The sequence below is a fragment of the Hyposmocoma kahamanoa genome, unplaced genomic scaffold, assembly GCF_003589595.1.
Source record: "Hyposmocoma kahamanoa isolate Upper Pololo Valley unplaced genomic scaffold, ASM358959v1 215, whole genome shotgun sequence".
Taxonomy (NCBI): Eukaryota; Metazoa; Arthropoda; class Insecta; order Lepidoptera; family Cosmopterigidae; genus Hyposmocoma; species Hyposmocoma kahamanoa.
In genome coordinates, this window is record NW_020653736.1 from 2,850,628 (window position 1) to 2,864,351 (window position 13,724).

The window sequence follows — 13,724 nt, forward strand, 5'->3', positions numbered from 1 at the left end:
TTATGTACAAGTTTTAATAGTGAATGTGAGTGGATTCAAAAAAGAAGATAATTGTTGTCTGATTGAGATCGTGATGTTGTGTCTGACAATTTGTTTACTCAAGAATTAATAATTAATGTCAATGAGGATTCGGGTGATGATTCCCCTTCATATGGAAAAGAATCCGACGCTTCATTATAACAAACAATAAGAATTTATTGTAATTATTTATAATTTATTTAATTTATTAGACAGGTACCAAAATCCGGAAAAATAGTTTCATTTCGACAAGGTACCAAAATTTATCAACTTGAATAATCTTCGTTACAAAATCTTTTGGCTCGATAAATATTGGAGCTAAAGAGCACGTCTCTTCACTAAAATTAAAAAATATAAGAGTCCAGGAAGTATTGCATTTTTTGTCTATGGTAGTATGCCAATAATTATGGAACTTCGGAAGTATGCATATGATTATGTCAAAAGTTAAATAAATGGTGAGACGGAGTATACAAGGTTTACTGTAGCTAACTGCAATCCAAGTTTTTATCTATAGGTTTCTCCGTTATTGGTTTCTAATATTCTAACGTCGTGTCGTCGGCTAACATAGACAAGTAAATAATGAACAGGTTGTGGCAGTTTGTTAATGGAAATGATGATAGGAGGAAACAATACTAGTGATAAAGGCATTTGATTTTTTTAACTGCCTTCTAAAAAGGAGGAGATTCTCAATTCTGTACTTTTTTGTGTGCATGTTATGCAATTGCTCCGACATTTGTGAGCCGATTTCAATGAGTCTTTTTTTGTTGGAAAGGGGGTAAAATTGAAGATAATATTCCATCTCTAAGAGTGGCGAGTTAGGGGATTAATGCGGTTTATTAAATTTCACCGACCTTCCGTTAACTGGGTTCAATAAAACTTGGCACATAGATAACGTGACCATACGTCCCGCTTTGAGCGGGTCAGTCCCGTTTTTAGGCATCGTGTGTTTCTTTCACAAAACGAACACACGTATCGATAAATTTTTAAAAATGGCGCGAAAGCGAAAAATATATAAAACCAGCCAACCAGATATCGCGCACCCGATTACACAAGATTAGTTCTTTTTTGAAATTTTTGATTCATGAAACAATTTCAGTTCTTTTTATTTTTTTTTATCATTAAACATTTCGTAACTGTCATAAGCATGTCTTTTACTTTTAAAACAATAATAAATTTACAGGCGCTTCACTCTGAAGGAAATAAAATGGCCACGTTTCACGTAGACGTGATTCAATTGAAAATAATAGAATAGGATATAATAAAATTATATGATAGGAACTCCTCAAAAGTCCTGTTCCTCCGCGCGAGTGGTACGCGAACAGATCGCACTACGTAATACACGTGTGCAGCTCGCAAGCTGGCGCAATTGTAATACTACCCTCTGGTAAAGTTTGTTCCAATTCATTTTGAACAAAAAGTAAACAAAACTGTTAGGCTAAAATTCTAAAGCAATCACTCAATGAATCGAATAAACAACACTTTCACGTATATTTCGAAATTTCGACTTGATATCTCATCACTTTTTACAAGAATATTCATTTAAATAGCATGGTAAAATCGTATTTGAAAAATGGTTGTCCAAAAGTGAGGATATTTTTCAACTATACAACTATGACTTGTCTATGGTTGTATAGTGCTGTACGAAAAAAGAAAGAAAGATTTAAAATTAAGACTTCGGAAATTTTAAATATGCTTAGATAGGTTATGTAAGGAAAACCGCTAGTATGACTCAATTGAACAAATCGATTAATTCAATTAATTAATCGATTTGTAGTTGGCATTACAATGGGCCGTCACTAAACCATCTAAGGTCGGGTCACTGACTTGTTTCATTACTTTTTGTTCAAAATGGTTTGAAACGAAGTATAGTATTACAATTAGACGGGAAAAACTTACTGATTATTTTTTGAAACGTTAAAACATTGTGCTTTTTTAAACGCTTTTACTTATACGATTTTTAGTTTGAAGCGTAAAAAATCGTTTAGAAAAACGTTTTAAGCTCATACTTTTGTCTTAAAAAAGCTTGCAACGTTGTGTTGATAGAGAAAAGCAAGAGTAGACCACTACAGGTTTTAAGATAAGTAAGTCTGTTAGTAAAACACGAGTTTTATTTTTTTTTTGTGTAAAAATATTATTCACATTGACGTATTAGTTTGTTTAGGAAACACAGATGTCGGGACGTTGTAAAAAATTCAAATGTTTGAGTATTGAACTGACCAACGCTTACGCTTAAAATGAAAAGCGTGTTATGTGTTTATTTTAAAAAGCATACTTTTCTAAGTGCTTTTCGTTTGAACGCCTACCTCTAATTACAATTGGCCTTTATCTTATTTTTTTTATTTGTTTTTCGGTATCTTTATATTTCCTTATATATAATACTAGCTGATTCTCTATTATACTAGCTGATGCCCGCGACTTTGTCTGCGGAATATTAAGCGCTACGAGTAGCCTACTGTACTAAACTAGTTTTCATAATTTTATTGATTCCCCATACGCACCTACATACCCCATTTCAGCACCTTTCGATTCACTTTCGTAACAAAAAGTAGCCTATGTCCTTCTCTTAGGTCCCATATATCTTTTTGTTTCAAAATTCATTAATATTGGTTCAGAAGTTTTGGCGTGAAGGAGACAGAGTTACTTTCGCATTTATAATATTAGTATGGATCGTCAAGACTGTATAATTATCATTCCGACATTTTATTTTTTCTTTGAGGTTTGTTTGTGCGTAGTCTCGTCTTATGGTGTTGTAGGCTTAGAATAATAACGCATAGAAACCTAGTCCGCACACGCTGAGTGAGGCAAATTGAAGCGCTCCCAAAGGGCCTACACAAGCGGGCGGGTCTTCAGTGCTCAAGGCCAACTTGCACCGCGAACAGCTCCAGAATTTTAGGTAAAAATGACGAAATGTGCGGTAAATGAGTGCAAAAATACGTCAGATGAACATAAAATAGATACTAACATCACATTCCACAAGGAAGTAATGCGTTTCAACTGGTATTTTCATATAAATATTCACTAAAACCGAAAATTAACCTGCTACTAAAACTAGCCTACATGAATTTGCTTTTTGCCTCACTTCTGACAGTTCGTTTGATATGAAACTATCATTCTATGCGTTATTATTCTAAGGTTGTAGGATCCAAAATTATTTTCATTTCTTAAGTGGTCTTCTCTCAAGTATAAAGAAAGTATAAATAAAATAAAGGTCAATAATTTGCAGTACTTATGCATGTAAAGACTTGGATATTTTTGTAAAAATCACTGCCAAAATGTGTTTTACAATTATTCTACATCTATTATTATAAAAAAACGTGAATTACGTGTTTAGGAATTTATAAATTAAGGCATTAAAATTGTGTATATTGATGACGTTAAACGATATCGAGTATTACAATTACGTATAAATTTAAAAACAATGTCACAAACACGCAATAGAAAGCGTAAAATAATAAATATTTTTGTTACACTGTCTTTTATTATTATTTTTTATTTTAAAGTGCCCGAATATTTAGAATACTAAAATCTCTAAGATTAATTTCATTCATGTATTGTATAAAGGGAATGTCTTCTCGCAATCCTTCATTCTCTCTCTTCAATTTCTTATTCATTATTTGTGATCCATAGCCTTGTTGATTACCCAGAATTTCTGTAAATACGTCAAATGGAACATCGTTTGTTAAATCAGAAAACTTTCACAAACGCGTAGACAAATCCCTTCGATCCGAATGAACCAGCGACAGTATGCCAAACCGGAGCTACTGCTCTCCCAACTGAGCCACGGAACGAGTCGGCATACTTTACTTTTTGGGTTTTACTGGTTTTAAGGAATTTTTCTTTGTGTATGTGATCTTTGTGTAAGTAAATGTTTTCGTGGAGCCGCCATCTCTGAGGCGTTCTAAATGTTTCTGTACTTTTAAACATGAAACCTATATTTTACATAAAATATATTTAAATTAAAAACTAAAAAATGCAATTTTTGTGGCCTACAACACTAGGCTTACAATACCTCCTACGTAAGGAGGTATCAATTTGCATACTTTTATTTTTAAGACTAAATAGGATTAAGTTCTCCAATTTAATTTTACCACCAACATTTATAATGCACCCAACCTATTTCTTTTTTTTTTTGGAAATACAGAAGTGGATTGTCACAAATGTGGTAAAAAATAATGAATTTACGACTGCAGAGATTTGTTCCTTTCCAATATAAGGTTTGTATCTTTAGGTACCGTGGTATATGGTATATAGTTGTAGATGTATATAGACAACTTAGATATCTTGAATTTCGAACGCCCATCTGCGATGGAGCAGGTGCGCCGGTGCTGATAAGGTTTACGACCATTCGTCTTATTTTCGACTGCATTGTGGACCGCAGAGCCGTACTAGGAAATAATAATGTAGTAATTTCAAAAATTCTTAGCGTCTACTACATTATTTCGGTCGGGGAGAAGCTGCAATACCTGTTTTGCTAGATCAAATGGTTTAGGTATTTATTATTAAATAACGGTCTCGTAAAAATATACGATACACTTAAGGGTTTAAAGAACATAATTTGTTACCCGATAGAATTTGCTCTATCCGCTCATATAAAAACCTGAAAACAGGCTAAAATCTATACGAATTATTTAAGAATAAAACATCTAAATTATGTACAAATAAAATTTTCGAGATATTTTTCTTTAAGTGCTACAGAGATCCTGCTTCATTTTCTTTTTCAACTGAAGTCCTATTTATTGAATTAACATTTATCCCAAAATTTGCAAATTGCCTAGCAGATTAATAAAATCTATTCAAATCTTTTATTTGCTAGAAACATGGTCAAGATAACAAATAGTAAAATAGGAACAAATATGTTACGCCAGAAAATATTGTAGGCATGCGAAAAAATTGCTCGTAACATGACTACATTATTTATTTATTTATTTATTGCATTGTCACACTTATTAATAATTTACGTACAGTGGTTTGTAAGTGTACATGTGACACCCTGTAAGGGCACAGCAAAGTAGAGAGGGCACTCACTTATTATTAAACATAATGGTTTACATTAAATTCTAAGTATAATTAATTACTTACTTTAACATTGTAATATGTCAGTAATAATAGCCAAATGTACTTAAATTAATTTAAATTCATTTATATAACAATACAATTATTGAGTTCTTAGGTTTTCGCGATTGTTACACACATAGGAAATGAAACTATTTTTCCGAATTTAAATCGCGTATATTTGTTTTTTCAAACAAACCGTGTCAGTCAACCGTGACCATGGGACCTGTAAAGGGCCCGAAACGTCGGTTTGTTTGAAAAAACAAATATACGCGTTTTAAATCTGGACAAATAGTTTCATTTCCTAAATACAATTATTGAAAAAAAATCTTAATACTAAAATACTTTATCTTTTAACCATTCGTATGTTGAATCTGTGTCAAATTTTATCCGCGTGCTTATTAATTTACACCGCGCGGATCGCGGACACACGCGAGGAGCAGCCCCCACACCTCACCTCCTAAAAGCTAGGTTCTCTTTGAAATACCTCGCCTTAACGTCACCTTGTCTTGCATGAAGAGCTCTTTAGATCATTAGTATAGGATGGCAATGTAATGGTGGCACTTCACATCGCTATTTGTATTTGCGTACTTGATACATTTGACAAACAATCATCATGTGTGACAAAGTATTTGCCTGTTCGCCAAATACATCAAACACCAAACTCGCGTTAACGCGTGCGGGTCGGTTTCTCGGCGCACATCGAAGAAGCCAAGCAAATACCCAAGTATACCGCCCGCACCGTGGTCACGTATATTGTTTTAACTCCTTATTTGGCGCCACGCGTAAATGGTCATATTTGTCCGTCCGTCAAATATTTTTCCAGGTACATTAAACACCCAATAGCGAACACAAGTATCCCTGTGAAGTGCCATTATAACAAGTAACAAGAGGTATCGTTGCAGCACTTAAGCAATAATAAAATGAACAATTTTAGTGCAGAATATTTTTTTTCTACTTGACTGTTTAATTTCCAAATCCGTCCCTATCTTAATAAGAAATGAAGAATGGAAAAGTCTAACGATGCAGAACACATATAAAGTGCGTGTGCGGTACCTCTACACGACTCGCACCATGGAAAGCAAGCTGGCTCTGCTCCTTATCGTGGGATTGCTGTACGCAGTCCACCAAACATTCGCTGGTGAGTCTCAGTCTTTATTATTTAGAGCCTCAGCCATATTAATCGAGGGCTCCGACTCTCGGGAGATTGACATCAGACCCAGTAATCCACTGACCTGGAGCAAAGAGAGTGAAGTTATTAGCGTCTTGCCGAGACCACATCTGCATTTTAATGAAGGTGGGTTGTATTTTAAAGAAGTGGTTGAGGCCTGCGTCCCTGTTAGTTGTAAGATGAAATCCCGTTAATGTAACTTGAAATATGGTTGAGAAGAATTGCAAGGGAAGATTTTTTTGATAAATATTTTAGTGATAAATGCAATAAAAATTCTGAAAAAATTTATAACTGACTGTGTGGCCAAACGGTGACCAGCCTGGACTGCCACGCAGAGGTCCCGGGTTCGATTCCCGGGCTGGGAAACATATTCGTTTGACCCTCATTTAACTATCTCGTGAGTTTGGGTGTAATTTGTGGTTTTCTATGTATGTGTCCATGGCATCCGCGGCACAGGGTTTCTGAGTGACGGAGCTGTGAGTGTGTGCGTTATTATTATTTAAATTAAATTTAGTGATCAAATTTTATAGATAAATGCGTAATATTATACCATTTTGAATAATTTAACTGCGTCTTCTTATATTGTAAGCAAAATTGCGACGCCTACGAGTAGGTATAGTAATAATTCGATAGTCACATAAATGATTCTAATACTCACTTTAGTTCACAAACAAGCCACAATATTGGTATATGGTTAGATATAGGAAAAATATATCCATGCAAAGTACAAATTAGTATAAATTTTGTAGACTTCAATGAAAATCGTATAACACCTACAGAAGATAAGCTTGCATCCTTGGGTCTTAAATGTCTGCCTGGACGTACTGTGCTTAAACTCGAAGACTTAGGCTTCGGAAATGAACTTCTCAAAAACGTGGAGCAAGATTCTGGTGAAAGTTCTGAGGAACAGAAGCTAGACAGGAAGATTGAAAACGACAATCGTATAGGAGGCGATACGGTAACTGAAGCTGACGGACACATATCTGCGGGTGATGAAACTAAAGATAAAAGTAACGGTGAAGGTGAAAACAGAAATGAAGATAGAGGAGATGATAGAGATGCTGATGTCACTGAAGATGAAGGGAACGAAGTCGAAGCCTTTGACGAGAACGACGTAGTTCGAGATAACATGCTAAAAAAGGGAGTTACGAGAAGGTCTCACATGAATTTCCAAGCCCAAAAAGACGAGTCCTGCAAGGTGTGCGTTTGCTCAGTTGAGGGAAAAGACGAATATTGTTCTCGAAGACCAGCTATGAATGTTAACGAGTGTCTTAGAATGGCCGATATTATGGAAAACTATCAGAAAAATGTTCCATTCGACGTTACAAAAGTATTAGCGTACAGAATACGGCGTGGACAAGGAGGGTCAGCATTCAAGAACCAAGGTTTGTGTAGTGCGGGCGATAGCTGAGTTTTTTGTACATATATAAATACATAAAAGGTAATTATCGATATATCGCGTCGTTTTAGGAATAGGGCACATATTTTTCGCCTTATGAACTAATTTAGGATTGTAAGTTTTTACAGTGAATGGAATTGAGGGAGTTAATTTAACTAAACTAAAGAATAACGCGGACATTCCCTTTTACAAATCCCGGAATTTCTCGGAATCGGTTCCGAGAAATTCCGGGTAATATGCATATTATTTATTGAAATTTGAGTATATTGGCAACAAATTATTATTTTCTATTAAGTATTAGCTACAAAATATTGTCTCAAAAATAATATTGTATTGTGTTTGTACAGGTAATAACGCATTTAAATACTTTAGCCATTTAAAAAATAAACATTAGACAACGTGTATTTTGGAATATTTAGAAAATAAACACGAAAAAACTTTTATATAACATATTTGTTTGTATTTAACATATTGTAATATGAATACCGGGACTTTTTTGGTCGTATTATGAAATGAGTATGCCCATACTAAGAAAACGTTCATACTTTAGGCAAATTTACTTCCTCATTTCGGATCACTACTTATAATAATACTGAGTCAGCACCTTGTATTATTTAAGAAACAAACATTATATTCAGACCTAATTAAATTATTTAAATCGTCTAGATTATCTCTGGCACGATGACGAAATACCTTACGAACCGAAAGCAAAGTGTATGCGCGGCCATTCCTACTACACAAATGATCCGAAGGCGAACGACACCGACATTGACAAGCCCGAGGAAATTGAATCGCTGCTCGACTACAAAGCGAATAACACTTGCTTCTTCTGCGTTTGCTCTACTTCGGGGCGTGACGTCGCTTGTATACCGCGCTCCATGTGGTTCTGCGACTACATACGCTTCTTAAGAGAACCAAACGCCATGAGGAATTACTACACACACATCTTCAAACAGGACCGACCATCTTACAACAGACTACTGTCGTGGAGGATGCGCAGAACTATGGACAACGCAATTTATGATTTTATTGACGTATTGGACAACGGTAGGCTATGCTGTGAGGTTTGATTCTGGGTCTGGTCTGGCTGGCTTGAGTCCGCTTCGATTCTATCTATGTGCACATTTTCCAAAGTCAGGTACATATTTTTTGTCATTTAGGTGTTGTGTATTAAGTGAATGTTTTATTTGTATATTGTGCAAAACTGCGGGGTGTATTACCGCATCGCCTTTTGCAACCAATCTTGCTAAATTGACGTAAATTTGTGTCCTTAGAATTTTTAATGCCGTTAATGCGTCTTTCCCATTTATTGTCCTTATATGTTCAAGGTGTTTGTTTTGGCAGTTTGTGAGATTGGTGTGCTTGGTTGCAGGAGGCGATACGCTCTGCTGCGACCATCCGTCTGGACATCGGCGATCGATGCACAACATGATACGCAACAGAGTCATATCGAACATGAAGAGAAAAGTGCCCAGAGAAAATCTGCTTAACGGCAGTCCTAGGGGCGATTATGAAGACTTCATCGTCAACAATGACAAGTAACCAAAAAAAAAAAAGGTTGGAAGATAAGCAGAGGCGAAAAGATTAGTAAATAGAAAGTTAAGAGTAGGAAAACTTAAAACGGAAATGTCTAGTGAATCTTGACAATGAAAACCAAATCAAAAAGAAAGAAATCATTCAAAAGTGAAAAATTAAAACCCGTCTGCCTAAGAAATTACGATTTGTAGCATGACATTCATAAGGTTAGGAAGGCACTAATTATTTTGTGAAATCCGACAAATGATGAGCTACAAGGGAACACAGCCACACAGATGTGCTTGGTAAAAAGAGATTGTGAATTGGTACATAACCGAAATTATTATTTAAAGTGAATAGTGTAAAAGTGTCAAGTATTTTTTGTATTTTTATACCTTTATGTTTAATTTATTAAAGTGTGTTTTTTAAGAATTTGAATTGTGATTCTATCCGAAATTTGCACTTTTTGTTACAAAAAATCTAAATCTGTTTCTAAACATGTCTCTTTCTTATGTTTTTCATCAATTGATAATATAACAATTTAAACACTCAAATTCACTTTGTCGCACAAAAAACTCAGCTGCTTCGACCGCACAATTGATTTGCACGTTTTAACTAACTTACGTTTAACCTTAGTTAATAAATTTTAGTTATTAGAAGACTAATACCTAAAATAACTAAACTTAATATTGTAGGGTTGTTTTTGATTCTTTCGTTTGTAATCTAAGGGAAAGTGCTGATGGAATTGAATTGCCTTTTTCTTTCAAAATTCCATTTAAATGATTGTGTAAGCCATTTTAAATTATTATTGTGAAATTCATGTTCATCTAGAAACCAAAAATTTAAACAAGTTTATTAAAAAAAATTTAGACGCTAATGCAGTACTGACGCAGTTAGTTCTTTATTTTTCAAAAGAAATCACAACGTCATTAATTCTCTGAGTTTCGAAGATACTAATTCCTCAACCCGTTTTGGACCAATATGGTGAGCTCACAACCTCTCCCCGTAAGAGAGAGAATGAAATGTCCGTATACGAAGTAGGCCTAAGGTAACTAAAATTTAAGGATACCTATTAAAATTGTGGAAATCAGTCCTTAATCGGACTGTCTTTAGAAACTCGTCCAATTGTGAAATTTGAAATAACAGGACATAGGCGTCTCTTAATGTGCGCCATTTCGCCTGGTCCACAAAATATCGCATCCATCTGCTTCCAGCAGCTTTATGCTGATCGTCAATCTATCTGACCAGAGGGCGTCCTACACTACATCTACCGAGCCGTGGTCTTCAATCAAGAACTCGTTTCCCCCATCGGTTATTGGTTCTTCAACTTGCTTATTCTACCAGACATGTTGACGGCCTTAGTTATCTGTGTAATAACCTCATTTCGATACTTATCCTTCAGAGAAACTGCGAGCATTTTTCGCGCGTCCTTGTCTCGCCGAGTGACTTTTGGTGGACTGGTGGACTAGCCGTATCGTGAGTGTCCACATCTCGGCTGTGTAAGTCATACCGGGTAGAGCGCACTAATAGAAAACTTTTGTTTTCAAACTTTGTGCAATGGGTGACCAGAAAACCCGACGTAATTTACCAAACGCTTCACAGCCAAGCTTCCTTTCTGCTGATGACAGCATATTTCTAAATAAGTACTTGTACTTATATAAGGGACAATGGTGAAGAAATCCAGTGTTGTCGAGAGTTCATTGTTAGTCGCTTGGATTTGACACTTAAGGCAGTGTCCAATTGGGGCGATGCCTATCTTGTTAAATTTAACTCCACCAAAACGGAGTCCCTTTGACCTTGCTCCGACATTACGTGATCTATCCATACCGATAGTGTGAATGTGGGAAGGAATTGTACGATTTAATTTCGCCATCCCTTCATTGGGTGACTAAGCGTAGGCTGGTAGGCCCTATGTTGTGGATATTCCAAGGATTCACACGAAGCGTTTTGTTTCCACATTTATACAGCGAACGGGTGGGGTGAAATTCCTTGCTTGCAGATTTGTTCCCAAAACGGTATAACTTGCGCTTTTTCAAGGAGAGAGTAAAGTTTGCATTATTTAGGTGTGCATGCTCCATTGTCGACCTCATCGTTACTTTCCATCAGATGAGATGGAGGTCAAATGCGCACTTATTTTTTAATAAAAAAAGCCAAGCGGAATCGTCCTCTTGGCTTCCTTCTCGAAGTTGTTTCTGTCTAATCGTTGAATCAGACTGAGGTAAGTGTATTCGGAAACAACTGCAAGAATGTGGCCATTTACTACAATGGGTCTCGGAACAATGTAATAATTGATCATGACTTTGGTTTTATTCAAGTTTATGCCGAGAGCAATTTCTCGTGGAGCGGATGCTATGCTGTCAGCATTTGTTGCAAATCCTCCAGAAACTCCGCCATTAGGAAGATGTCATCTGCGAATCTCTAGTGTGAGATATACTCACCGTTAATGTTCATGCCCATGCTTCTTTCCAGCATCTTAAATATGTCGTACTAAATATAAAGTGAACTTAGGTATAGGTAGTATTTGCTTCAGTACTGCATTTACGTCTTTATGATTAAGTGAAAGCATATCTGATACGTAGAGCTAAAAACTATATAATAAAGAAGTTGTTCTAAGTGATGTGTGATTTCAGCGGTACAATCGATGTCAGGAATTCATTGTATGCCATTCGTCTCTGAATACTCCGATTGCACAGAAGGTAAATACATTTTATATTTGATTAACATTTTGTCCTTAATCTTCATAGTTAGGTTCCATGAAATTTAACAACAATTTAATATTTTTTATAATCGTAATTTAATTTCAGTACACTCTTCGTTTTCGCATAGGATCATGTGCTAGAACTTGAATTACGGTAAATGTGTGGAAATATCGTTTTTCACGGGAAAACGCCAGTATCTACACGATTCTGCAACTGCTATAGCTTTTCCTCTTAATCGGTAGATTTTAGAAATATGTGTTGTCTATAGAATCGGTGCTAAAACTTTAGAGGCTTATAATAATTAGACTATAAAACGTTGTCCGACGTCAATTTCGTTTGTGATTAACTTGTTCGTGGAATACGTGTCTTCACCGAGTCGGCTGTCGCCTTCGACGAAATCACCAAGTCATTATAAATCCAAATTTATGCGCAGACAACAAACCGTTCCAAACTTTTATATACTGATCTGGTAGGTAGGTATTCTCCGACACGCGCATCGTGGTGGAACGTGGCCGCCGACACGTTCAAACTTGTTTTTGATTCGTAGATAGCCTGTATCATATCATTAAATTCAAATCTAGTACAATACTGAAGCTCAAAGTGTGAACCCTGTTTTCAAGTCATAGGTAAATCTGTCCAGCAGATGGAGTGATGCCTTGTGCTGTTAGTCGTGTCGATATTTATGCGTAACAGTAATATTGTTTGGAAAATATATAGTCTGTATGTGGGTCCGACTATATATCTTTATATTATGTGGGCCATATTCCGTTTGACAATAAACACGTCTAAACACTAAACTTGCTTAATTAAATCCTGGTCTCTAGCAAACCAGTGCTCCGGCTGCACGCGCTGCACATGCAACGCACAAGGTAACTGGTTGTGCCGGGGCGTGCGGGAGTGCCCAGCCAAGTCCAAGTTTATTGGTGACACCGAAATGGACAGCGCCTTGAAGTCGCTTTACAACCGTAAGTCAATTCATAAGATTTTGTAACATGAATCTCTTTGACCCGAGCATGTTGGATGTTTCAATAAAGAGGTTCAAGTTTCGATTTGGACCAATTTACGAAGCTGACTTGTAGTACTTCGAAAATTATCATAACTTTGGGACTCTAAGGCTCGTATTCCAGGACTCTACTCAATGCTCAAGTCGGGACTTGAGTATTGCAGTGAACACTGAAAATCATACTCAAGTCCTTGACATTAGGGTCGTATTTCCAGTGCTTGCGTTTCCAGTGCAATCCTGACTTGAGCATTGAGTAGAGTTCTAGAATACGACCCTTAGTACAGAAAGTTCCAAAGTTTGAATTTTATATTTCAGTAGAAAGTTAAACGCTGCACGTGACGGATATGTCGTCTCCGTCTTTGTATTTTATTATTTTAAAATATGGTTTTATAACATCCGATGACGCATGACGACGTCGCCAAAATTTGAGGGACGAAGTTGTAGTTTACAGCCAGGCATTGAAGTTGATGTTACAAAAATAACCCAAAAAGTCAAGCATAAGCAATGACGATATTGATACATGCAATTATAATCTGATTTCTCTGTTCCTTTCAACGTACATTTGTTTTTCCGGTTCCAGAGCTAGATAAAGACAAAGGAAACTTATTGGTGCCCGCGTCGCAGCTTAGTTCTCCTAAATCTAACGAAGATCTTTTACTAGGTAAAATATTTTTTTTTTGTTTCTTTTTATAATTTTACTTCTCTTTGCTTTAAAACAATCTTCTTTGCAATTGATTTGACTTTTTAATGATATACCTACTACGACATTCAGTAAATTGGTTTTTGTAAGTAGCCGCTTAATATAATAATAATAATAGATATAATAATAATAATAATAATAATAATAATAATAATAATAATAATAAT

At 35.8% G+C, this 13,724-nt stretch overlaps 1 protein-coding gene across 3 annotated transcripts in view; it reads left to right on the top strand.

The window, feature by feature from the left end:
- The first annotated feature begins 6,122 nt into the window (after positions 1–6,122).
- The window catches only part of LOC113227722, a 12,162-nt gene continuing 4,560 nt past the window's right edge, over positions 6,123–13,724 (top strand). For 2 of the 3 annotated variants that reach the window (XM_026460708.1, XM_026460710.1), the window contains exons 1-5: positions 6,123–6,211; positions 6,991–7,626; positions 11,786–11,851; positions 12,679–12,819; positions 13,438–13,518. In XM_026460708.1, the coding sequence (XP_026316493.1) occupies positions 6,145–6,211; positions 6,991–7,626; positions 11,786–11,851; positions 12,679–12,819; positions 13,438–13,518 (991 nt within the window). In that variant the 5' untranslated portion in view covers positions 6,123–6,144. The remainder of the gene's footprint in view (positions 6,212–6,990; positions 7,627–11,785; positions 11,852–12,678; positions 12,820–13,437; positions 13,519–13,724) is intronic. The other variant, XM_026460709.1, reaches the window with a different exon arrangement.